At 40.5% G+C, this 27,993-nt stretch overlaps 1 protein-coding gene across 4 annotated transcripts; it reads right to left on the bottom strand.

Moving 5' to 3' along the window:
• Positions 1–169: 169 nt before the first annotated feature.
• Positions 170–27,955, bottom strand: LOC311590316 (ankyrin repeat domain-containing protein 26-like). Of its 4 annotated transcripts, none has more exons than XM_084769189.1 (12): positions 27,867–27,955; positions 23,857–23,999; positions 21,294–21,486; positions 16,939–17,122; positions 16,073–16,210; positions 10,001–10,071; positions 9,552–9,645; positions 6,481–6,771; positions 5,460–5,674; positions 3,654–3,879; positions 2,074–2,119; positions 171–363 (listed from the first exon to the last, which is right to left on the bottom strand). In XM_084769189.1, the coding sequence occupies exons 2-12, from the start codon at positions 23,975–23,977 to the stop codon at positions 302–304; spliced, it is 1,641 nt and encodes a 546-aa protein (XP_084625315.1). In that variant the 5' UTR covers positions 23,978–23,999; positions 27,867–27,955; the 3' UTR covers positions 171–301. The 4 variants fall into 4 exon arrangements, with proteins under 4 accessions (XP_084625317.1, XP_084625315.1, XP_084625314.1 ...); XM_084769188.1 differs by having other exon boundaries at positions 27,805–27,889; XM_084769190.1 differs by lacking the exon at positions 27,867–27,955 and adding an exon at positions 26,002–26,044.
• Between the last annotated feature and the right edge of the window lie 38 nt (positions 27,956–27,993).

Consider the following 27,993-nt stretch of genomic DNA (forward strand, 5'->3'; position numbering starts at 1 on the left):
TTGCTACTTTAACAGCTAACATTGTAGAAATTCATGTGCGTAGAACTCCGTGATACATGTGTTCATATGCAATATTTACTGAAAATCTACAGACCCCAAAATAGTTAATTTTTACTACTAATCTGATATAAAACTATTCTTTAATGTTTAACATATATTGGAAAATAATCAAAATGTTTTATGAACAGCCAAGCAACATAAAGGTAACGTTATATTTCAAATTATATATTATATATGCATATATATTTATATTAAAATCTCTACACATTCTTCTGATAGGTCCTTTAGGAAAACTCTATCTTCACATATGAGTAAATTCTGGAGGAGATGTTCTATGGCATCCAGATTCAAATTCAGCAGTAGCTGTAAAAAAAAAAAAAGTTCTCTGTGTCAAAGACATTACAGTGAATTGACAGTGAGTTAGTTTTTAAAAGTTTTTAAAAAATCATCAATGTTAATGAAGATGAGCCGAATTTATCCCATTGGTCTAACAGTGGTGTGACTGCTTTCTCTTTGGATTGGAGGCCTGTCTATAGAAAGGAATCCAGTTCCTGGTACTGTAATCCTCATCAAACACCTGTGGTATGCATTTAGTTAGGATTACTATTGCTGTGATGAAACACCACGACCAAAGCAGCTTGTGGAGGAAAAGGCTTGTTTAGATTAGACTTTTATATCACTGTTCAGCATTGCAGGAAGTCAGGACAGGAACCCAAACAGGGCAGGAACCTGGAGGCAGGAGCTCACGCAGAGGCCATGGAGGGGTGCTGCTTACCGGCTAGCACTTCATGGCTTGCTCAGCCTACTTTTTTTTTTTAAATAGAACCCAGGACCACCTGCCCATGGATGGTACCACTCACAACTGGCTGGGCCCTCCCCGGTCAGTCACTAAGACTGCAGCAAATGTGGTCACCGCAAAAGACCTACACAAGATCAACTTCTGGCATAGATAGGCTAATTGCTTACTGAGGAACTATTGACAGTTGTGAGCTGCTGAAGGAAAAGGAATCATTGTTTTGGGGAATGTAGCCACTAGTAGAATTGTCATGCTCCGGGGAGGGGGGGGTGGTGAAATGGGGGGGGGGCGTTGGCTCCAGGCCCATGTGCATAGGGCAGCACCAACTGCAGTAAGTGAACTACGAAAGGAAGCATCAAGGAAGGAGGGGCACACTGGAGGAGACGGAGGGAAGCTGGAGGGAGAAATGGGATGCATATATTACATTTTTATATGCCTGTGTGAAATTCTCAAGAATAAAGAAAAAAATTAAAAATATTACAGTATATACTATAAAATAACATTTAGTAGTAGTTACTAAATTAATTGCCAGTGTGATTAAATATCAGTACATCGAGTTGCGGGTAGTCCAGCTTGGATAGAAGTGAGAGCAAAGGCAGAACAGGCTTCTTGTGCAGAGAAAAACCTGAATTACTGTTAAGAATAAAGTTGATTTGGGCAATTTCGGTTCATGTTAAGGAAGTTTAAGCTTTCCCTGAGGATAAATGGTAAGCAAATAAGGAAGTAAATCCTGCGAGATTTGAAATGGCACTTTTCAAGTGACAATTCATGAAGTGTGTGTTCTTGTTTTGTTTGCTTTTTGCTGTTAAATTTTAGCAAATAAACCTTGTGTTTCTTGATCATGAGCTGAGATCACCATGTCATTGCATTTTTGTATTTTGATTATTTTTATTTTTTAGATTATAATTGTACTTTTCCCCAAATTCTCCTATATACCTTCCTTAACCTGTTTTCAAATTCATGGCCTCTTTTTTTTCATTAATTGATGTTACACACACACACACACACACACACACACACACACACACACACACACACACACTACTAAGTGCTTAAGTATAGAGGCTTTGAAGTTTTTACAGTGACAGGAAAGAAGAATGTGTAAATATTCTTTTCATTAAGGATGCTTGTGTTTTCACACCTTTCACTTGATTTCATAAGAACAAATAAATGGTAATGTAGAAACCACCAATGAAGGTGATACAATTAGAAGGCTATATTTCATTTCAGGAATCAGTTAATTAAGCCAAATTTAATGAGTAAAATTTGACACCTACCTTCTCTTAATTCTCTAGTTATACTTTGTTCCCATTCCTGAAGCACCTGAAATCATCCAAACATTATTTATAACATTTAAGTTAAATAACAGATATTATGATGGATGAGCATTGTATGTCATTAAAATATGGCCTTTAAGCACTGTGGTAGTACATGCCTCAAATCCCTGCTTAAAAGAGGCTGATGTAAGAGGAAGCCATGAATCCAGGCCATCCTGGGCTATACTGTAACACAAAAGTCAACTGGATCACATAGTGAGACTTTGCCTTTAAAATATTTTAATTACAGTAGGCGTCCACCCATCCATTCATAAACATTTAAAATGTTTATAAAAACAAAAGACATTACCCTTAATTAAGACACGCAACCAGTAAAACGTAGAAAACAGCTGATCTACAACACAGTCTCTACCGCCAAAGCCTTAGGGAACATCACAGAAGAGAGGGCAGAAAGACAGTTATGGGGTTCTGTAATGGTCTCTGTCTGAGACAGGTTTCTTGATGAGAGGGTGAGAGCTACATTCATCTGTAGGGATGAGCGCTGAGAAGGCAGTTAGCAATTATACTGGTGTAGCAGAGTGGCAGGGACAGGCTGTCCTTTAGCATGCTTGGCTTTACCAACCATGGGGTAGTGGGCCAGGTCCACTCCCATGCACAAATTCCCTTTCATTTAGTGGGCCCTAAAGGCTAAGGGATCACTGCAGAAGGGGTATAAATGCCGTAAAGCAAGAGGAGGAGAGTGAGTTTTCCATACAAACCAGCCAGCCACACACATGAAATGACAGTGAGTGTGACAGCATATGCAAGCCTGCTGCAAGCTCAAGCCAGAAGAAATACCAATGTGGAAACAGGACATGGACATGAAGTTCCACCACAGTCGGAGAAACCATTGCAGCTGATAGCTGTTGCCACTGACGGATTCCCCTCATTCCACACTCAGGAACACATGGGCACTAAAATCAGACTTGATGAATTAAAGGGGAGGATTCCACAGAGCTGAGTGAGTAAGGAAGAGGACAGTGGGCACTTTACAGTGAAGCTTAAACCAGCAAAGGAAGCAACCAACAAAGAAAATAAAGGATGGAAAGATGTCACAATGTGACCAGGACACCAGAATTATGTTGTGAGTTTGGCCATGTTTTGAAAAGCAAACATCGAGTCAAATCAATTACATTAAAATTCTAATGACATTTTTAACTTAACTAGGAAAAAATTCTAAAACTGATATAGAATCACAAACTAAAAGCACTCACAGGGAAAGCCAAAGCATTTCAAAACCTTTAGTTTTCAGCAGTCACATTGTTTCCTAAGGTAGCAAGCTAGTAAGCTTCTAAAAAGCTAAAGGTCTAGTAGCTAGCTACATCTGAAAAATCAAGTCAGCAACTGCGTGTTGCTTGCAAATAAGAATTTTGGAACTTTTGTAAACTATAGAATTTCTCCTTTCTTTCTTCACGAGCATACATTGTTGTAATGTTCACTCAATATGCATAAATCATCCAAGTAACTTGGTATTGCCGGGAATTAATTAGAACAGTACCAGAAATGGAGCCCAAGGGTAAAGAAAGGAAGATAAAACCGACCTTGGTCTTGCAACTTTCCATGGTCTCGATGGAGTTCCAGAAGCTTGAGGTTGGAGCCATGTTGTCTACAGAGACACTTCTTGGAATAAAAAAATTATTACTAATATCTCTACGATGCGTAGACTCCACAATAGATCTCGTGCCGACGGTGCTGTGTTGTGAAGCTCTGTTCTGTTTTCTCTCCAGGAGAAGTTTGGTCTTCACCTCTGCTAGCCTTTCATCGGTTCTATGAACAGGACGATGACAAATTATTCATACCTTATTAGGAGTGGGTCCTAAATAGTCTACATTTCAAATCAGTTAATGAAAGTCTCCACTGAGAATTAAAAAAATAAAGAAATTCCTCCACTGAGCAATATCTCAGTACTCAAATTGTGTCAGAGTAGATACAGTGTATCTAAGTATAGGATTAAAACTGTTCTACAGCAGTGTATGCAACAGGGGAATTTCTAACTAGTGAGCAACTCAGACAACGTAGATGAGAGACATGGCTGTGGATGATGTATGGCTCCACACCAACACTGCAGACTTCTGGGAAAGCCCTCTGCATAGGATTCCTGACGTCATTAGAAACACTTGAAAAAGGTAACTGCGAAATGATGTATCCGTTAGTTTGCCTGGCTTTAATCTCCATTTTACTTTGTGAGAATGTGGAAAGTAAGAGAGAGAAGGTTAGGAATATATGTATTTAGTAAATCAATGCAAGGATTTAAAGAATAATTCCTTAAAGGCATTTTTTTTTCTTTTACCATATGCACATTCCACCCATTTCCTGGAAGAAATTAAGCATGTGGCCCTGAAAAATAACTCAGAGGAGTAACTTCTAGACGAGAACGAGGCGGCTGAGACGACAGTGGTCACAAACACGTGAAGCATCCCTCAGGAAGTGGTAGTCATTACACACTTGCCAAGACTTTAAAGGCGAGCTCCATCCTTTGTCTTTGACTCAGCCCCGCACTGAATCCGAAATTGTGTCTTACCATTTTCTAAGCTTTACTTTCCTTAAGTCTTATGCTGGTGTTTTCTTGTGGCAAAACTGTGCTTTTAGGTACAATAGAAAACTTGAAAGGATGGTGGTCTGTGTCCAGGGAGTCTCAACTGGGAATAACAACAAAAGCAATCAACGAAAGCTAGTTTGTCAGTGGCTACACCGTGCCCCATGCGGCAGGAGTGGCATCCCGTTACAGCCTAAGTGTAATGTTCCAACCTTGTTAATGTTCTTTTTAAAAAGAGGACGCTGACTGGGAATTTGGTAACAAGAGTATATGAAGTACAGAACTTTAGAATTATGCCAGGTTAACTATAGGACTGCATGAAGAAGGATAAAAGGCCATATGGAAAGAAGAGGAGGAGGTATAAATTAACATGGACTGAGCTATTAAAAGTAATTTTTTAAAAAGGGGACTATGAGGGTGCACACATGACTGCAGGATCTGAAGTGTTGGATCCCCTGGGGCAGGAATTACATGTGTTGTGAGCCGCCTCGTTACACAGTGCTGGGAACCGAATGTGGGTGCAACAGTACGTACTTTTAAGACATTGGAGCCACCTCTCCAGCCCCTTTGGAAAAGCTTTTCGTTGATTTTATTTTTTTTCAATTACACTCATTTTTTTTTTTGTAACTTGAGGTGGGGCACTGCACATGCTAGACCACCCCTCTGCCTGGGCAGCAGCGCCAGCCTCCAAATTTACATCCTACAGTTACTGTTAACATCCCAGCAATTGCTATAACCTGGTTTACTGAAAGCTGTGTTCCAGGGACAAAAATAATCGGTTTACTTCATCTTCGGTGATGTTCTGACTTACTTGCGTAGTTTATTTGACAGTGACTTTCTAATTTTGACTTCTTCTAGGTAGAGCTGCTTATAGTTTTCCATTTCCATTTGGTTGCAGTCTACTTGACTTCTCATTTTAGAGAATTCCGATTCCAGGTCCCTTATTTTAAGCTCCATCTGGGATCGCACGGAAGCGTTCTGTTTGTGTCTTAACTTCTCTAGCTTGTCTTCATATGCTGCTTGTGTCTACAGCAAATTGAAAGCAAACGGTTTAAAAATAACTGCAGCTCAAATGGTTATTAAGTACCTGTTCCCTTAATTTGGACCAGTTATTTCACAGATGCATTTTAAATATGTAAAATGATACTAAATTCTAAACATTTCATTAATGTGAATTATATTAAACTTGCACTTAAAAATGGAATCATTAATTTATTTGTTATTCTAATTTGTGTGTGTGCACGTGTGTGTGTGTGTGTGTGTGTGTGTGCACGTGTGTGCCTGTGTGTATGCACTTGATCCTGAGGGTTGCATACATGCACTTAGCACATGCCCTACCAAGGACTATGGCCTTAGATCAATATTACTCCATGTTCATACTCACACAATCTGGCAAGTCACAAAATAGTATCAACTCAAATTTTTAAAAAATTAAACAAGGAATCTTAAGTACAATTAAAGGTGCAATTTTATGCTATATTTTTTTCCTTTTCTTCCTAAGTTATACTTTATACTAGCTAGTCTTAAATATTAAATGATTCTGCAATTTAAAAAAAAGTCATGTGTGATCAGTTTGTTTATACAGATGGAACTGTTCAGGGAAAACATGCATTGCCTTCCTTCCAAAATTCCTAAGATCATGTTTTTATTGGTTGTGTGTCCAGAAGACACTGTTTCAGTTTGGTCCTCCCTAACCTCAGGCCCTTCCCGCAATTTCTTTAAAAACATACAAAACAGATTGCTACAGGAAAAGCAGAAGGAACACATACAGCGTGCACGCCCAAAATATTATTTGCCGTGGAAAGAATTAGGACATATTGCATATAATTAACCTCCAGAAACAGGTTGACTTGTTTTAATTTTTCTACTAAGTCCTGCTTTGTTGTCTCTTGGATTTCCCATTTATAGTGCTCTAGTTGGCCGCGCTCTATCATGGCCTTCTCCATGTGATGCTTGAGATGAACTACTTCCAGCTCCAGCTTCTTCTTGTGCTTCCTCAGCTTTTCACATTTCTTCTCTATAGCTTTCATGGACAGTAACTCCCGCTGCAGCAGCTGGTTTTCCTTATGGAGACGTAGACACTTGGAAGATGCACTTTCCAGTTTTGCAATAAGATCATCAGTCTGTGGACATAAAATAGTAGTACACTTTGGTGCCGAGGAAAGTGGGTTGAGAGGAGTCTAACTGAACGCAAGTGACACAACCTGACCATTTTAGTTGCTAAAAAGTATTGTGTCTAATTGATTCTTATGATGTGGTTAATTACTCAGAAAGTCAACAAGGAAAAATTTACCAAGAGCCACAGAGCACAGTCTGTACACTCATTGTCTTTGTTACAAACAAGTTAGGTTTCTATAGTTTTGTCTTAGCGTGAAGTTGCCCTTGAAGAAAGCCTCTTAAGCATCTCTCTTCACTCTTAGAGAAGACGTAAGGATATCATGTGGCATTTCATATCACGTGGTGTTTCATAGGCCCTACTAATAATTGGCTTCCCGAAGAAGGAAAATAAGACATAAAATAATACCCTAATTAATGGATCTTATAACTAAGGTTTCTTAATGCCAATAACTCTTCTTCTGAACTGCAAATATTTGATAATATTTGAACTGAATTCTAAGATGTAATGACTCTCAGAAATCAGTCATATCTCCCAGTATGCAGGTTGAGAGATATGATCCATATAATTTTGAACAGGGATGACTTCATTCAGGAGCATGATATTATAATTGTGAGGCAGCTCAATCCATACAATGAAACAAAACTCACATTCTACTGCTAAACATGTGCATGAACACACCTTTACATGACTTTCGTGCCTAGTTTCAAGTCACTGAAGTTGATGCTAAGTGAGCTGGCCACACTAAGCCTTATAGATCATTAAAACAGATTATTTTTAAGATGTTAGCTTTGGGACATTGAAATTTGAGGTGATTTACAATACAAAGTGGCGCATACGTGTGACGTGAGATGTCACTGAATGGGAGGTGTTGTTGACAACAACTGGAACATTTAGAATGCCTTAGACCTTCAGGTAGGAGTGTAAAATATTTAATGATTTTAGTCAATATTCCTAAATTTAAGAAAAACCTGAATTATTTTTAATAAATGTAATAGGTTTGGGGTACTATTACTGGCCTTTCATTTTCTGCTCCATGAGTAAGTACATTTCTGTACGGTGCTGATGTAAGAGGATGTCTTATGGCCCTTAATCTCAGCTAACTCATGATCAAGAAATTGTAAAATTATGTGTAGTAAAAATATAGTAAGAAGATCTGACTAACTTATACTAAAGTCTCAAAAATATTTTCACCCATAAGATAGACCAACCAATACAATTTTTAGTGGGTTTTCTTTTCAAGGACAGATTCATTTTTAAAAAGTGCATTCCCAGTGATTTATTTCCTCCATGTAGATCCCACACCCTTATGCCATATTCAGCTATGAATTCATGAATGCATTACCCTATTGTTGAATTTAGCACCTCCATCCTATCCCTATATCCCTATATCATCTATCTAAACCATAATATTCTCCCTCTTGCCCCTAAAGGTTCATGTCCTTGTCACAATGCGAAATGCATTTTGTGCACCTTTCAGAGTTCCAACAGCCCTTTGCTGAGTAGCTTGATTCTGAGATGCAAACACACTCTTACCAAAGAGCTGAATGTTATGCAAGGAATGCTGGGAAAACAACCTCTTGGACAGTCTTGTGTGAGAAGAGGGTCCAGTCTTTCTCACTTTTCCAGTCTCTTCTAAACGAATTTACCCTTTTATAGCTTTAACCCATATACGTGTGTATATATGTCTCCCTCTGCCTCCTGGGTGCTAGAATTAAACATGTGGGCCACTGTGCCCTGCTCCTTGGCTTCTTCTGAAATGGCATTTATCTCTGCTGGCTTTTATAACACACAACTAAACAAACTATAACTTTAAAAAAAATTGTCCAGTCATCTTTTTGCTTGTACTTCTTAGTAAATAGATGCGTAGAGCCACCTAGCAATGGTGACGCAGCAGCCTGACTGACAGGCCGCCTAGACGTTTCTTTTTCTGCCAGTTGAATTGTTTTCTCACTTTAACCTTGGTTCTCTATAGTCGCAGAGCGCGGACAAAATGAGAACACGTTCTTTGCAAGAATAAAACACAAATAAACAAGAATAAAGCACAAATGGCCTCTAGTCTATTCCGCAGTGGAAACCTCATGAACATGGCCTACGCGTTCCACACCACGGTCTTCTGAGCTCCCGGACAAGAGCTCTCTTAAAGCATCATATAAGCCGCTTCTAAAAATCATTTCCAAATTCTTCACAAGGACCTAAGAACCACATGGTTAGGTTATTTTATCCAGCAATTACTCCGACTCTTGGCACTGATTTTCTATGGTCAGGTTTCGCTGCCCCTGTACAGCTACTAGCTGTGACTGGCTCAGTGCTGAGAAGCTTGCTTTGCACCTGTCAGGAGCCGAGTTCAATCCCAGTGCCACAAAAATCATAATAGTAATTGCAATAACAGCTACATTCATGAAAAAATGTATTCCTTTTGTACATTGTACCTAAATTTCACACGTTATTTATAAAATATTCCAGTAAGAGCAACATTAGTTACAGTAATCAAAGCACAGAAGACACCTCCGTGTTCTTCAGTAGGGGAGTAGGTAGAAACGTAGGACCTACAAATTGGTTTTGGGCTCTTACCTCTTCATATAGAAGGTGCTGCCCAGATCATTAATTTCATGAAGTCAGTAAACATCCACAAAGAGGATTGCTTGTGTTACTAATATAATTGTATGTATTCGTATGAACATGAGCATGTTTAACAATGAAAATGTCCTATTACCTAAAATATTCCTAATATTAAAGAAATAAAACTTTCTTTTTATTATCTCAAGAAATAAGAGAATAACTTACCAACATTTCATTTAGTAGATTTTTCTTTAACTGTTCAATTTTCTCTGCTTGCTTTCTTGCTGTAGCTTTTAACTTGCAATTTTCAAGTCTAAGTCTATAACGTACACACCAATTAAAAAAATATCACATAATTTATCAACAAATATCTTAAATAATATTTGAATTCTTAGAAATTTAAAAAGTAAAATAACTAATCTATCATTTTTATAGCTATAATTTGTGGATAATAATGCACATTTATAAAATGTACAAAAATTATTATACTATCATTATAAATTATAAAAAAGCATCATAAATATTATACTACTAAACTATACCCCAAGCCTAAATTGTGTCTTTCAAGTAAATTAAAAATAAATCTCGTAAGTTATCATGACTGGTATAATTCTCATACCACACTATTTATTTGTTTTGTAAATACTCAAGTCATTTTGAGTGCTGCCTTGTACTTCTGTATGCAGTCCTGCATCTCCTGAGCACACTGTGCAGGCTTTATGTGCTGGTCCAGTGCTTCTTGCAACTAAAACAAAGAAAAAAATCCTTTACTAATAATCTGCTATAAATATGGCCATTCTGGGGTTTGTGCTAAAATTTCATTGTACACAGTCACTCTTGACCTAAAGACTATGATTGCTACCTTTTTTGCTGTTGTTGTTGTTGTTGTTGTTGTTGTTGTTGCAACCACAAAATTAACTGAATTGTTACGGACACATCCGAAAGTATTGGCTCACAGCAAAACAGAGGTTTTATGATTCACAGAGCCTAAATAACACAGTAGTCCTCTAAAAAGTTTGTTGTCATTGTTATGAGATAAGAGTTTCTATCTTCTGTATAGTCCGGGCTGCCCTGGAACTCCTTCTATAGGATACTGGTTTTAAATTTATATATTTTCATATTCATTACTTTCTGTGCCACTCAAACTGACTACACTATGCAAATAATGAGGGGGATTCATTTTGGCTTGCCCGCGGTTTGAAAGATACATTCCGTCTTGATGTGTAAGGCGGGGGGAGGGGGCTGTTGAGGAGGGGCTGAGTGTTCCATCTTGATGTGTAAGGCAGGGGGGTGTTAGTGAGGGCTGTTGGGGAGGGGCTGAGGCAGCTGGCTCACACCCCTGCAGACCATGCAGCAGAGGGAAATGCTCACACTTCATCTTTCCATACTAGGACTTGGTAGGGGCTGGCCTTGTGCTTGCTGTCACCACCTCTGTGACTTCATGCTTGCAATGGTCCTGTCATGTCTGGCAAATACTAGGACTTGGTGGTGGGGCTGGCCTTGTGCAGGCCTTGTGCTTGCAGTCACCACCTCTGTGACTTCATGCTTGCAATGGTCCTGTGGTTTCTGGCAAATACTGCTTTGCTGTAGGTGCCTATACCTTGGCTCTTACAATCTTTCTGTCCCCCTTTCTGCAATGAATTCTGAACCTTTATAGAAGGGAGTGTGAAACAGATGTCCCATTTGGAGCTGAGCATGCCACAATCCCTTACACTCTGCAGAGTGACTGGTTGTGTATTTTGGTATTAACTGCCATCAGCTACTGAAAAAAAGAAATTCCACATAAACCTTCTAAGGTATCTGTGGCCCCAAGCTACAAAATCTCCCATAGTCTTCAAGAAAACCACTACCAAAGGCCAGGAACTACATGACTGGGTTTATTACGCAATAGCTCCACATTTTGGTACCAATTTTCAGTGTTAGTTTCTCTCTTCTTTACCGTGATACAAAACCTGCCAAGAAGTGACTGCAGAGAAGGAAAGTTTATTTTATCTCAGTCTTATGGTAGAGAAGGAATGGCATCTGGGGTTCAATATATGGTGGCAAAAATTTGCTGTACCCCTTGCTGTGTTACTGGTTTTGTTTTGTTTTTTTTTTTTTTATTTGTTTGGGTGTTTTGTTTTTTGAGACAGGGTTTCTCTGTGTAGCCCTCACTGACTATTCTGGACTCACTTTGTAGACCAGGCTGGCCTTACATTCACAACAATCCACCTGCCTCTGCCTCCCTGAGTGCTGGGATTAGAGGTGTGTGCCACCACGCCCTGCTCCTTTGCTTTGTTTCTAAAAATCAAGAGGCAGAGCCAAGAAATGAAGCCAGCCTAGTCTATATGCCTCAAGACCTCCCTCCCAGGAGCCTGCTTCCTTCATCTAGGCCTTGCTTCCTCCGGGTTCTACAGCAGGCCAGGTAGTCATACACCTGAGCCTGGTGGGGACAGTTTGCATTCAAGACTATAATCATACTAAAAACAACAAAACAGATACAACGTGGAGAAACAAGAAAATTTAAACTATTGTACTCCAAAGACTACCTCAAGTGTGATCTCCTGCTACCCCAGTGACAGTAGTTTGATTGACACATTCAGTACCTGCACACAAGTCTAACCGCTGAATCTGAAATCCAGACTCAACAGTTACTCGCTACAAGGTCCCAAGTTAAGTTACTTTTTCCGTGTCTGTGTCTTTTCTGTAAAATGGAGACAGTAATACTATATGCTTCATTGGATTATTAGAAAGTTTAATTATAGTGTATACATAAAGAACTTAAATAGGTTCATTACAGTGGAGGTGACAAGAGCTCCATAAGAAGACCAATGGAGCCAACTAACCAGGGCCAAGAGGGACCTGTGGAGTCTGAAGCACAAGAGCCATGCATGGACTGGACCTAGGTACTGGACAGATGTAGCCAATGGGCAGCTCAGGCTTCATGTGGGTCCTCGAGTAAGGGAGTGGGTGCTGTTTCTGACATGGACTCTTGTTGTCTGCTTTTTTGATCACTTCTCCCTGGCAGGGCTGCCTTGCCAGGCCACAGAGGAGGGGGATGTGCTCAGTCCTGATGCAAGTGGATGAGCTGGGGTGGGGGTGGGGGACTCCCTTTTTTCGAGAAATAGGGGATGGGGTGGGAGGGTGGAACTGGGACAAGAGGGAGGGGCCTATGACTGAGATGTGAAGTGAGTAAATACATAAATTAATAATAATTGATCTTCTAGGTAAGTGGCATGCTGATGGAGGAAATAATCTTTGTGAAGTGTCCTGAGGCATTCTTTCCTCCTAGAGAGTGCAACAAACGGTGACCACGAGGCCCACAACACATTATTTTTCCCCCCTGAGACAGGGTTTCTCTGTGTAGCTCTGGCTGTCCTAGACTCACTTTGTAGACCAAGCTGGTCTCGAACTCACAGAGATCCACTTGCCTCTGCCTCCCAAGTGCTGCGATTAAAGGCGTGGCGCCATCACTGCCGAGGCAGAATATATTCTTAATTCCCTGTGAAGATAACTAACCAATAGTATTTTTGTCCACTCATCATTATTTATAGCCCATTTGTTCTCAGGGCTCCTTGGAGGGCAGCGATGCTTCCTCTTGGGTTAGGCGGTATGCAGGCGCATGAACACCAGAAACAGGTTCCAGCCAATGGCCTGAAAACATTGGATTGTAATGTGGAATCAAGATTTCCTGATCATGCCGGGATGCCTTAGCATGCACTACGATGAATATTGACGGTTACATGGGATGATGGCATATCAGAAAAGGCTGCACCCAGAGCATTTTTGTTGGTACATTTCTATGCAGCTATAAATCCCAGGTCCAATTGCATAACAAAGAGTGATGGCATGTGAGAAGAATGCAAAACAATTCTTCACTGCTAAAGTGGGTGCTATTTATTTTATTTCTAATTTCTTAATATGTTTAGAATGAGGGTATTATGTTAGTAAATTAACGCCATGGTATGAATGTTGTAACCTGCTTAAAACTATAGCTCCTCTCTTAACACCAGCTTTCATCTGTAGCAGAGCATCACCTTTAAGTCTCCATTTTGATCATGAGGTGCGGGTAAGTTCAGGTTCTTGGGCTGCCCAGGAGCTTGAACGGCCTTTTACTTACAATTCAGTACTTGTTGAATGTTCTGCTTGAATTAATGGTATATGTTCTACTTAAGCAAAGTCACAATACCCTGCCATGTTCCCTTTCTCCTGGAACAGTGTAGAGCTGGAAAGTCTCCAGGACTATATCCTAGCCAGTCACCTTAAAACGCTTTGTCTAGGTGCCTGGATACAATGGACTCAGAACAAAAGCAATTCTTCTCGTGGTTAGCTAGTCAAAATGACGTAATGCTGCCTCCCCTTGCTTCCCACCTGCTTATGTTACCTGGTTATGGTTTTTCTTATAAAAGGCCTGCCTAGGAACAGGTGGTGTCACAGTTAGGCTCCTGAGTCCTTTCTGTGGCACTGATTGCAATCAGCCTTGCCTTGGGGTGTGTGTTTACTCAATAAACCATCAATAACATCTCCCTGAGACTGGTGCTTGAGTGGTTTGTGTGGCAACTCTTGTACTGCTACAACGTGGAGAATGTCATTTTGTTCTTTTTTTTCTTTTTTCTTTTATGACAGGGTTTCTCTCTGTAGCCCTGGCTGTTCTGGACTTGATTTACAGAGCAGGCTGGCCTCGAACTCACAGAGATCTGCTTGCCTCTGCCTCCCTGGGGCAGTGCTGGGATTACAGGCGTGTTCCACCGTGTCCAGCTTCGTTTCTTTATTAGCGTATTTTCACCGTATGTAGCAGTAAGTTTCAAAAATATGTTTCATCTGCATACATTATGTGTGATGACCATATGTAACCCTAGTCAACACTGTCCTTTTCTGTCTTTCTCTTTACTCTTTAGGCTAGGCAAATCCCTTTCTATCCCAAATAATCTTCCTGTCACTTTCACAGCATTCATAGACACCACATGAATATGTATAATTTTGTTCTTCTTTATAGCATAATAAAATTCCACTGTGTATACATACCATTTTTTCTTTATCCACTGAACGGTTAAATAATACCAGAATAAATATGTACAAGTATATGTGTAGGATCCCAACTTAGATTTGAAGAGTTAATATTATCCTAACAACTGTTAAGCACACATACTTAAGGTTTATTTAATAATATGAGACACTCAAGTGACGGAATCTAGATAATTTTCTTATTAATTTACTTTGGATATAAGTATTATACTTGTTGCTACTATTTCTGTGCTTTAAAATATTTAAAAGTACCTTTTATTCTCCTGGTGTGATTGCTGTCTCCGAGGCTTCCTGCTTCCTGCTGCTAACCTAGGCCTAGCCCTGGAAGCTTCTAGCCTTTGTACAATCTAATCTAAGTCTAGAATGTTTTCAGCTTCTGAGACTTACTGCTGAATAAGCTCACTCTTTCTAGTTCTTTCTGAACTCCAGCTGGCTGGTTCAACTCACCTGTTCTGCCTCAAACTCCTTTCCAAGATGACTAATTCAAACTGGCTTCTCTCACCTTCTGACTGAACTGCTCTGGTTAGCCTCAAACTAACTCTAGCAATTTGTTCTAATCTTCTGGCTCCTTCTCATTTTCTGACTTATTCTGCCTTCACCTGCAACCTGTGTCTATAAAACTGTCCTGGTAAAAGTGCCTTCTCTCTCCTTCTCTCTGTGCTGCTCTTAAATTGCTTCTCTTTCCTGTCCATCTCCTGAGAGTTGGGCGCATCTTATCCTGTCACGTCTTTCTCTGATTTGTTGCTTTGTCTGCCTCTCAATCAGACATCACTTTCAAACATGGGTGCCTCCTTCTACAAAATAACTTTACCTTCACTGTTTGGGATTAGAGGTGTGTGCTAAGGGTGTGCCTCTGTTCCATCCAGAGGCATTAAAGGTGGGTGCCAAGGGTATGTCTGTGTTCCAGACAGAGGGATTAAGGGTGTGTCTGTGTTCCAGCCAGAGATGCCATGTTGCTGGATTTAAATCTCTCTACAAAAATATGTCTAAAACAAAAAGGAAATGCCTCATCTTTCAAAGACTTTAACTTTTTTTTTTTTTTAGGAAAATGGAATGGGCTTTCTACAGAGTCATCTTGAAATATGTACATGAAATAAATATGTCCGGTTCTGAGGTCACCGAGAGAGCACTTGTACAGCGTGTGTGAAGACCTGGACTCCAGCCACAGCACTATAGAAACCACAGTGCAGGAACGAGAGCCCTGGTTCTGGGAGAGGCGCAGCTCTCTGTCTAGTTCAGAGCTCATCATTGTCAAAAGCTCTTTGTACTGAAAAAGAATTGGGACAAACTGCTATTCTCCTGGAAAGGAAGGCAGTGACATGTAAAAAAAAATGCTCTCTGCTTGCTGTGCTTTTCCTCTGTACCAAATGTTGGAATAAGTGAGCAAATCTCTCCATTACACAGTCCCAAAGCAGAAAATACTCGGTTACAAGCAAGGCTTATGTGATCACAGAAAAATGAATTCTTATGGGAAATGCTAAAAACCTCTCTTAGGAACAGGCCACTTGGACAGGGCCACTGTGAATATCATCACTACACTTTAGACAACTGGACTTGAATTAACACTACTTTATCCAAGTCGCTTTAAAAAAGCTATTCCCACATCCAAGTATGTATATTAAGTATATCCACACAGGATTTTGAAAATGCTCTGTACTTTTCATGAGCCCTTTGTTATTTTTAAAAACCATGTATACATACAAACACATATACAGAGATTTGAAAGTGACTAAAGAAAATACCTGGGAGCTAATTTTTTCTTGTGCCATTTCTAGTTCCCTTTGTTTGTGAAGGTGATTTGCCAGAATCTCATCCTGTAAGATTCTGGCATTCTTCTCTTGCAAAAGTCGCCTCTCAATGCCATTTCGTTCCTCGAAAGCCTACAGACACATTTAGAGAGGTTTTTTTTTTTTTCACTCTTATACCACGTGGTAGGATAAGTGGGGGAAAAGGAGTCTAAAAAATTATATTAAGAGACAAACTGAAAAAAATGTTCAAAGAGTATATCAACCACATAATAGCATGCCTCCCATGTGGTGGATCAACAGAGTCATATACTGTGTGTGATCTCTCTCCTCATTAGATGAATAGCTCTTTGGTAGAGCCATGGCAGCATACATAGGCTGTATAGACTTCTCAGTAGCTGGACCCATGATGTCTACAAAAAGACTAATCCCTGTGGAGCTCTCGCTACCAGAGGACCACTCTCATTGCAGGACCACTGACCAAGTGAACATGAAACAGTGAACTTGGAAGCCACTGGCTCAGGGTGGCCTTGGACACAAGTGACTTTGCATGACCCAAGCCTCCTTAGTAAGCCTAGGGAGAGAACCAAGAAAGTCTCCAGTCCACTCAAAGAGGCCATAAGAATAAGATCCTGTTGCCTGAGTGATGCGTTAGATGAATGTGAGTGAACACTGTTGAGATGAGTGTGAGTGAACACTGTTGATGATTGCAGGGTCAATATGCCAAGCATATTTCTCAGATCATGTCCCCATAGGTGAGTGACATACAATTATAAATGTCTATGTTCAATATATATTCAAAGAAGACAAGCAACATTGACAAAATAAAAGCAAAATATACATTTAAATGTATGTTAACTCACTTTGTCAAGATTATTTCTCACAGTCTTCAACTCCACATCCAGTTCCCTAACACGGAGTTCAAGTTTTTGTTTCATCTTAACTTCTTTATTATGTTGCTCTTCTTTTTCTCTTAACTGCTCTTTAATTTTTGCAGAAACCCAGTCGGCATTTTTCCTCTTCTCCTCTTCTTGTTTTAAAGCAAATCTACAGTTTAAAATGCTTATGTTAGGGACGTATTTTGCTAGAAAATGTTTGTTTTGCCTAGTTCATCATGTTGCTATTCTAAAGTTTCTATGTTCTGGAGTATTTCCTCACCATCCTCTGACGCGGTCTTGCTCACTGTTGCCCCTTTGGATGTTACTCTTCCACTTTCAGACATCACCACAAGACTAGGCAGGGACAATATCAAGTGAGAAACAAGCAAAGGTGATCCCTCTGTCGCCTTGAGCCTACCTTAGTACACACTGTCATGCCTCACAACCTTATTAAGTTTAAAGACATCAGAGAAGAACCTAAACCAAGTGTTCTGTTTCTTACAGCACACTAAAAGGGGGAAATGCTTTCTGTTTCTTGTCAGTCTTTCCCCAATGCACAGGGCTCCTCTGAACAACTAACTTTATGTGGGTCATAAGGAGGATGGGCACGCTGAGCACAGCCGGCATCACTGGACTCCTCAGTGAACTTCCTGTCTAATGTAAACCACTGAGCTTTGTCTTACACAGAAGCAAATGTCTTCTACATATACATTACACCAATAAATCGCCATCAGTGAGTTAAAGCTCACCAAGAACCTGGCTCTGAAGATAAATTTGGCCTTCTTACTTCAGACACAAGCATGTTTGTCTCTTCTGTTCTCCTAAATCCCTATCCTGGGTCAGGCTGACTCTATGACAAAGAAAAGGAGAAGAACAAAACAGCCCAAGAATAAAGGCCTTGTGTCCTTAAGAGCAATTAAAAAGCAAACATTCCCAACAGAAATGACTGTTATTACCTCAAATGGATGTCTATAGTGGAAACTAATGTCCTATTAGAAATAGTAGAAATTCATTATGGAATGCTTTATTTTGTCATAGCAACAAAAAAGTAACTGATACAGATGAATACAAGTATATAGTAAGAAACAACATTTATTTAACTGCTTAATAAGTAAACCAACAGCATAGTTGAAAGGGGAAAAGGCTATTGAGATTAAGTCACAGGTCCCTTTGTGCCACCTATACCATCCTATCCTATAAACTTCCTACATCCTACTCCAGGGTCTAGCCTGGTGAGTACCTCCCCCACAACTTGCTTTCCACATCCTGCCGGATACAGGCCAGGTCCCACAGCCAGTGCCATAGTCACGTCTGATAGCCCATGCCTGGTAGTAGTGACCGCTAGGCTTCCACAAAGTCCCCAACCCCATGGTCTGACCTAGTCCCACATAATAACAGCTACATATGGGAAGCCCACACTCAACATCATCCTGAATGGAGGAAAGGCTGAAGCAGCCCAACTGCAACCGGAAAGAGACAGGGATGGGTACTGTCCCACTCTTTTCCAACATTGTCCTTAAAGCACTAGCTGGAGCAATGTGGCAAGAGAAGGAAGTCAAAGGCATCCATACAGGGAAAGAAGAGTAAGTCAAACTATCTCTGTTTCCAGATGATAGGACACTATATGGTAGACATCCCAAGATTCTACCAGAAAAGTTCTAGAAGTGATGAATAAACTCTGTATCCATCTTCAGAATTCAGAATCAATTTTCACAAATGAGCTTTTCTATATCCCTAAGCCAGAAAAGATTCCCTGATCCTTAAAAACAACTGCTTCGAAAAGTTAGCACACAAAACCTGTGGTCCTATGGAAGGAACCTCACACTCCAAGCAGGGGCAGCAAGCATCCCTGTGGTACTGTTTTTCCAAACATGAAAGACAGAATTGTGGGGGCTTCATCAAGCCTAAGGAGCAGCTGAGGCCATCTCAATGGGAGCCAGACAAGAATGCTGATGGTGGGGTCTTGGCTATTGAAGTTTCAGAGTTAAATAAGCGCTCCCTCAGAAACTGGGCCAGGAGCCATTAGTATGGTATTTTGACTTTACTCTGTGTATGTTCTAGCCTATATCAGGATATGGAAGAAGGAAGTTCTACTCTTCGCCTGCTTGCTCTAGCCTTGCTTGCGACTCCTTCCCTTCCCTGGCATCAGAGCCCACTTACTTGGGTTTCCACCATGAGCTGAAGACCAGCTGAGACATCCAGCCTTGTAGAATGATCACAGCCAGTCATTGTTGGGTTAATTAGACCACAACCCATGGCCAACTCGAAGGCCTCGCAAGAGAGCCACTTTGTAAATGTGTGAGGGAGAGGCTTAGGTTTCAGTAGAGATCCCAGGATATTCTACAATCGTGAAATGAGCACCAAAACCTGCTGTGGCACAAGAGACTACATGTGGAATCCACTAAAGCCCAAAATAAAGGGCACACTTGTGGGGGATTTCTGCTTAGGATCTACTTCTAATCTGTATCTTTGAGGTAGAAAGACACATCGCTAATCCAGATCTAATCTGGGCCACACGTGCTGCTGGAAGCCTATCTGAGGGCACGGAAGAGGGAAGCTCTCGCCTAGCTAGTGAGTCCATTCCTGCACTGGCTCCAGAGCCCACTTCTTCAGGATTCCAGTCCTTATTTTAATTTGATTCCTTTTGTGTATGTGTGGGCTCATGTGCTGTAGCCCGAGTGTGGACTTCAGAGGACAAGTCACGTTACTCAGTTCTTTTCTTCCCCATGTGAGTTCCAGTTTCAGGGGTTAAAATCTCCACTTACTTGCCCAAATTGAAATCTACTACAACTAAAGAACTGTGAAGATCAAATTATAATAATGTAGATATCAAAGATCAATCTTTTCTAAAGTAGCCACTCCTTATAAAATTATAAATACAAATTCAAACAAAATTTAAATGATCAAAAATCATTTCAAATATGCTAAACATAAAATAAAATATTTCGTAGAATATTAATAACTACAGATATAAGAAAACATAATTAATCCAAATAAAATATAAATTTTTGGTGAGTTTAAATTCCTGTTTCTCTCATCTGCCTTTACTTCTTGGGGACATACTATGATCTTTATTTTTACTTTAAGTATGATACTTTTCTTGTATATCACATATACATGTTAGGTTAGATACAGAAGATGAAGAGTAATATTATAAAAATAATCAGAATCAGCCAAGAGCAGTGGTATACACCTGTAATCCCAGTACTCAGGGAGGCAGAGGCAGGTGAATTCCTGTGAATTTGAGGCCAGCCTGGTCTACAAAGTGAGTCCAGGACAGCCAAGGTTACACAGAGAAATCCCCTCTCGGGAAACAAAACAAAGTGAATCACCATGGCTAAATGATGTGGTATAACCCAGGGATTTCTTCCTTAATGGTTTCTCTCTCTCTCTCTCTCTCTCTCTCTCTCTCTCTCTCTCTCTCTCCCACCTTCCCTCCCTCCCTCCCTCTGCTTTCACCTTCATCTATAACAGATCCTAGGGTTGAGCCTTCCTAGTACAGTGCAACATAAAACAATATTTGCCTGTTTAGCGCAAAATGTGCTTCTTGCCCAAAGATGACCTCTGACTCAAAGCCCCCTCCCCCCACAAAGGCCACATCTGACTGGCTTCCAAAAAGTCTGTGATTGTGGAAAGCTGGAAGGTTGCAGAACCCAATAATCATGTGCTCTCTTCTATCTTCTGCTTCCTTATCAGCCACAGGTTGCCCATCTGTGTGTTTGAGCCAACATCCCTGTGCATATTGGGTAAGATCCTTTTCAAACGGGAACCAGTAGCCTTCAACCCAAAGGCTAAGAATGTCATCGGACAGCGGCTGTGGCCTATCACAGATCCGCCTCTGTTTTTACGTAAGCTGGCTACTCAGTGTCATCCAGCATAGTTTTAAAACACCTTAGTTTATGGCTTTCTCTTTTCTTTCCTGTAAAAAGTCACAAAATTGAGATCTCATTGGTATTTTGGGGCCATAACTACTTATATTTGGCTCCAGAAGAAACGATTATTCTCTTTGAGGTGATTGCTGGCTTTTTGTGTCAATGTCAAAATGTCAGATCCAACAAGACTACAAAAGCTGCTGCCTCCTCTCCCTCCTCGTCTCCTTCTTGCCGCCCCTTCCCCCTCTTCCCCATCTTTGGCAACGGTTCCCTGTGTCGTTCAGACTGCCATCAGCCTTGAATCTGAGATTCATTTTCCTCTGCTTCCCGAGGGCTGGGATTACACCCAGTCCTACACCCGCCTCGGGTAGTCATGGGTAAAACCAGGGCCTTACATACGCGAGGCAGGGGCTCTACCGTGAAGCCGTATCCCGTAACCGTCGGACATCTTCAATCGAGACATCGCACCTTAGATTGCACAGCTCTTGTCCCTGTTCCAGTCTTTGCCGCCCTGCTTCCGATAGCGCCTTCTGCAGTCCGCTGGCTTCACTTTCAGTTGCACGCAGCTTCTCTCTAAGTACTTTGCACTGACTGGTTTTAAACTTTATTACTCTTTTATATGAATGGACTGTATCTTGGATTTTTAATAGGCTACTAGAATCTGAATGAGAGGGAAATCAATATGGAAATAAAATTTGTGAGTGCTCTTTGTATATAAATGACTGCATGTTGTCACATTCCTTCTTTCTTATACTGAACAAATATAAGGTATATAAAGGGGCATGAGGCAGCTGGATGAGGAAAATCACTTTTACAACTACATAGCACAGTAAGATACCTATGCTTAACATTAACTATTTCAAAATAGTTAGTAGAGACAATTTTCAATGTTCTGATAGAAAGAAATGACAAATACTTGAGATTGTAAATATATAAAAATTATGTTTTGGTAATTATACATTGTGCATATGTACTGAAATGCTATGCTGAGCACCAGAAATATAAGTAAACATACTTTCCTATGTGTTAGTTAAATAAAATTTTATTTTACAAAGTGACATTATTTTATTAAAATATCTAAAATACAAATAAAACTTCTGAATTATAGACTCATGCACATGACTATATATATGCATATCTGTTACATATATAATGTACAAAGACATGGAAATATTAATACCCTGAAAATATAAAATGTTGCTCATGAAAGTAAATGCAACCTATTGCTTAATAGTTTGAAGATTCACTAAGATGTTAATGCTTGACAGTCTAATGATTAGCAAGACCACAAACTTTATTTTTAATAAACAAGCTGATTCTAAAATTCACATCTACCTCATTGGCTAGGGATTTAAGAAGTATATTCAAAGGCTTATGTTTTGACTCTTTACCACAATGCAAAAGCAAACACAAGACCAATCATATGGAAATGCAAAAGATCTAAACTATAAAAATTAACCTGAAAAATAGCAAGAACAGAGGTTGCTTTAAATATAACAAATACATAATAATTAAAACAGTGTGACACTAACATAAAGAGAGCCAAATAAATCAATGAAGAACAATAGAATCTACAGGAACAAAATGAACATTAAAAAAAAAAAAACCAAGCTATGTTGGAGGGCACGGTAAGAGCACTGGGAAGAAAGGATAGACTTTCCAACATGTGCACCAAGAACAACTGGAGATCAGACCCACAGCCACAAGACGAACTTAGTACACACATTATACTGCACACAAAAATAAACTCAAATGGACCTGAAACTGTAAGACTCCTAGACGAAGACTGGGCAGGACACATATTTGTTAGGTAGGATCCCAAATCACCGTCCATAACTGAACAAAAGAAACTGAGTTTTATAAAAACGTAAACTCTTGCTCTTCAAAATACATCACTAAAGGGAAGGATGTAGTTTAGGGTAGAATTGCTTGCCTAGAATGTGTGGGCCTGAACTCCAGCACAAAAGACAGTGCTTTAAGAGGTAGTCTCTAAAAAATGCACAAACAACCCAAACAGTGCAGCGGGGAAAGTCCTATCAAAATGTACAGCTGATGGTCAGGCACGGTGGCTCACGCCTGTGACTTCAGCACTCGGGAGGCAGAGGCAGGTGGATCGCTGTGAGTTTGAGGCCAGCCTGGTCTACAAAGTGAGTCCATGACAGCTGAGGCTACACAGAGAGACCTCGTCTCAAAAACCAAAACAAACAAATGAAAATAAGCACTTGGAGAAATGTTGAGCTTTGTTATTGATGTATGCTATATGTATTATGGTCCACAGGGAAATTAAAAACAGCTGACAACATCCATGCTCGTGAGGAAAGGGACTGGAGGATGGCACAAACACGGGACCAGTTTTGTGACATCTTAAGTGACTCTAAAGGTGGCATGGAAAGAGTGTGGTAAGTGGTAGAGGTGTCACGATCCTGATAGGCTGACTAAACATGTGTTTAACATGTATGTCAAAGCTTTTCAAATGGCTCGCTTTGTGTATGTACAGTCTACTGTATATAAAAAACACCTCAGTAAAGCTACAGAAAACATAAGGCTCCATTACAAGAACAAACTTCTAAGGCAGAGGATGGACACACGGACACACAGTATAAATGAAAGTAGAGCAATAGTTAGGTCTTAAGCAAGGTGTTAACATGACTGTATCTTAAGTGTTACCAATACATGACTGGGCTTGTGAAGTAGACCATGGTCTCAAGAGATGCGTGAGGTTAGCAGAAAAAACAGCTCTAAGGCATTCCAAGGTATTCCAGGCAGAGACAAAAAGAACCTGACTTAATCATAGTAAATGCTCAAGTCAGAAACAGTGGCTTTAAAAAGGACAGAGTGCCCCCCCCCCTGCAATACACACACTGAAGAAAATACAGTAGGAACAATACAAGTTCCAACTAAGAGTGTCCGACTGTCTTTCTCCTTGGATGCAGAGTGTGTCTCTGACATGGCAGCATCAAGACTCACCAGGGCCCCAGGGTGCGCGCCTAAGCAGTGGCTACAGCTGCTGCTCTACACACAGTGGATTTACCTTTGCATTCCAGGCTAAGATGTTCAATTAACTTCAACACAGCTTCATAATTGGGGCAAGGAGAACTGCCATGCTCCGAGGCTGTTTCAGATGACTCAGTTAAGTCATCAAAACCTTCCATAGCTGACAGGGTTTCTTTTGACCTTTAAAATAAGGCACAGTGATTCAAAGGGTATGTTAATATTGTTTGTACCACACGCTATCCATATAGAAGAGATAAATAAATGTCTATCCTTTTATAGAATTAGAGGCCCAGGGATTTCTGAAAAGAACTGATGTTTTCATAAGAAGGAAACTACCCATGAGCCAATGTTTCTCAATCTCATTTTAAAAGTTAAATGACTTCACACAGCAACAGATTCTCGGCCAGGCATGGTGGCACACTCCTGTCATCCTAGCACTCGGGAGGCAGAGGCAGGTGGATCACTGTGGGTTCGAGGTCAGCCTGGTCTACAGAGCAAGACCAGGACAGCCAGAGTTACACAGAGAAACCCTGCCTTAAAAAAACAAAACTGAGAGCTGGGCGTGGCGGTGCACGCCTTTAATCCCAGCACTTGGGAGGCAGAGGCAGGTGGATCACTGTGAGTTCGAGGCCAACCTGGTCTACAAAGCGAGTCTAGGACAGCCAAGGCTAACACAGAGAGACCCTGTCTTGAAAAAAAAACACAAACAAACAAAAGAATAAACAAAACCCCAGAAGATTCTCTATTTTAACCTTATCTTTTATAATGTATCTTTTAATATTACTGTATACTAATACAGTAATATTAGTGGTACAGAATGAAGGGGTTCATTATGACATTTTCATACATGCATATATAGATAGATATAGATCATATTTCTACAGTCTTTTAAAGAAAGATTTATTTTTTCATGTATTTTATGTATGAGTGTCCTGTTGTCATGCACAAAAGAAGAAATCAAAGCCTATTACAGATGGTGTGAGCCACTATGTGGTTGTTGGAAATTGAACTCATGACCTCTGGAAGAGCAGTCATGCCCTGTTAATCACAGAGCCACATCTCTCCAGCTCCCTTTCTATACTTTTATCCTCTCCCTTTTTCTCTTTCCCTTCCACATCTCTGGAAGCTTCTCTTTATTTTAAAAAAGCATCACGTATCATTATATATATTTGTTTGTTTGTTTGTTTGTTTGTTTTTGTTTTTGTTTTTTAGATACAAGGTTTCTCTATGTTATCTTGGCTGTTCTGGACTCACTTTGTAGTTTGTAGACCAGGCCTCAAACTCACAATGATCCCCCTGCCTCTGCCCCCCAAGTGCTGGAATTAAAGGCATGTGCCACCACACTCAGCTTATATTTTAATGAAATATTATTTTGTTTTTTACTGTTTTTGTTTTTGTTTTGTTTTTTGAGACAGGGTTTCTCTGTGCAGCCTTGGCTGTCCTGAACTCATTTTGTAGACCAGGCTGGCCTGGAACTCACAGCTATCCACCTACCTCTGTGATTAAGTGCTGGGATTAAAGGCATGAGCCACCACCGCCCAGCTTATTTTGTTTATTTTTATAGCAGCGTACACCATTGCCTTCAGTGTTACCCTTTTGGATCCCCAAAACCATAAAATCCCTTTAAGACAAATATTAAATCTGTAAAATACAGAAAAGTATCTGTACCTGTTACCACTTTATATAAAATATTACATTTGTTATTTATGTTGTTCAAAATCTATTTAAAAGTAATTTCATACAAAAGTTATTTCTTTTTTTTTTCTTTTTCTTTTTCTTTTTTTTTTTCTTTTTTGGGAGGGGTGGTTTCAAGGCAGGGTCTCTCTGTATAGCCTTGGATGTCAAAGGTTATTTCTTTATTTGTCTCACTGATAATACTCACAAACTATTGAAAAACAATGCAGAGGTGATATTCCTGTAATGGAAAGAGCAGCATAAGGGACACAGGCTAGTGTTACTAATATTGTAACAATTAAGTACTGATCAAACTCTCAGTGAAAGCAAAAGGAAAACATGTTGCTTCCACTATGAAATAGACACACACCAGGTACTTTGTGGCTATTGTTCTCTTTCAGAAAGTAAGCTTTTATGAGAATTAAAATCAATTTGGAAAGTAAGGGTTAAATCCTTATGTGGGGAAACCCTTTCATAATTGATAGGAAGGAGTTAGCTTTCTCAGTACCTCCTGTGGTGGTCTGAATAGGAATGGCCCCATAGCCTCAGGCGTTTGCATGCTTAGCTCATAGGGAGTGGCACTATTTGGAGGCGTGGCCTTGTTGGAGGAAGTGCGTCACTGTGGGGGTGGGCTTTGAGGACTCATCTGCTCAAGCTACACCCAACATGGCAGACAATCCTCTTCGGCTGACTGAGGATCAAGATGTAGAACTCTCTGTCCTTCTCTAGCACCATGTCTGTCTGCACACCACCATGCTTCCCGACATGATGATAATGGACTAATCCTCTGACCTGTAAGCCAGCCCCGATGAAATGTTTTCCTTTCTAAGAGTTGCTTTGGTCATGATGTCTCTTCACAGCAATAAAACCCAAACTAAGACGCCTACTATACAACTAGTGTGTATTATTCTAAGCACTGGGCATGTCTTGAATTCATTCCACACCTCTCAGAATTGTGACATAGGTTACACATTACTGACATTATGAAGAAATGAATCAGAAAACGTCCTGGGGCCATGGGCTAGCAAGGTAGCTTAGCAGGTAAATGCACTCACTCACTTGATACCAAACCTGAGGACCCGAGTTTAACCCCCAGGACCCGCAGGGTGAGAGGGAAGGCCTGAGTTCACATGTCATGCTTTGAGCTCCATACGTGAAGCATGTAGCAAGCACATGCGTCCCCATCCATCAATGTCATTTTTAAAAAAGAGAGAGGAATAAAAGAGAAAGACCAAATCACTTAGCCAAGCCATTCATCAGACAAGTGAGTAAGTGAGAATTCCAGCCCAGGGCCTCTGACGCCACAGTATGCATTTCACAATATGCTGTGAATATAGTGTCTAACCATTTTTTAGTTATATATTGACAGATGAATCCATATGATCACTCCATATCTTGTTAAAATTAGTAATTTCTGAATCTTGAAAAGTGTGTGTGTGTGTGTGTGTGTGTGTGTGTGTGTGTGTGTGTGTTTCACCTGTATATAATGTGGGCATCATATGTGTGCCTAGCCCACCTTGTCAATGCCTGGAACCCAATGAGAGTGCCCTGGAAGAGAAACAAGTGTTGTTAACCACCACCCCATCTTCTAGCCCCTTTAATTATTTTAAAATTTTACATGTATCTATATGCAATGCCTGCATGTAGGTCTGTGTACCCCGCGCATGCTCGGTGGCCGGGAGATCATAAGAGGGCACGGAATCCACTGGAACTGGAGTTACAGGCAGTTGTGAGCAGACGCGACAGTACAGGAAGCAAAGCCCAGCGCTCTGCAGCAGCAGTGCCAAGTGCACCCAGCCTGTGAGCTCTCTCCACCTTCTCCTTTATTTTTTAAAACAACTCCTTTTGACCTGAAGTGCACCGTCTGGCTAGTCTTATCCCTGGGTCCAGCCTATGCTTTCTAGTGCCGGGAGCACAGGGTTTTATATGGGTGCTGGGGACCCAAGCTCGGGTTTTATGCCAGGCAAGCATTTTACCGACCGAGTAGTGTTCTCACCCCCAAATCTTGAAAACATTTAAAAGAAAAAAGAAAAAAAAACAATAACCATGGGCAATTTGTGGAAACCGCCCCCCCCCCACCGCTTTTTTTCTCAAAAGAAATTCCTCGATGGGTATGTATTTGGCTGTTTACTCAGTCACTTACAAACTCTCATCATACAATCCAAGTTGGTCACTACACCGTTGGTACTTTGGAACTCAGGGTTTATGAATGACTGCACTTTACTTTTTTATTACACATAAATAAATTCCCCATTTCCCTGGGATCTAAACAATGGTTAAACTGATACAACTGAATTTTAGAGTAACTTACAAAATCATCTCAGCGCACTTTGTAAGTTTTTCCAAAACCACAGGGCAACCCTTATCTCTCACCTCTTCACCGAAAACACAAGAGCCCACAGCAGCCTCGAGCTGCGTTCTCCTGCCGGGATGGTTCAACCGTCCCGTGATGGCCCCGTGGGCTGCGGCTGGGCGCAGAGGCCTCTGGGAGTCTTGGGCA

Source organism: Acomys minous, assembly GCF_964271855.1.
Source record: "Acomys minous genome assembly, chromosome: 19".
Taxonomy (NCBI): domain Eukaryota; kingdom Metazoa; phylum Chordata; class Mammalia; order Rodentia; family Muridae; genus Acomys; species Acomys minous.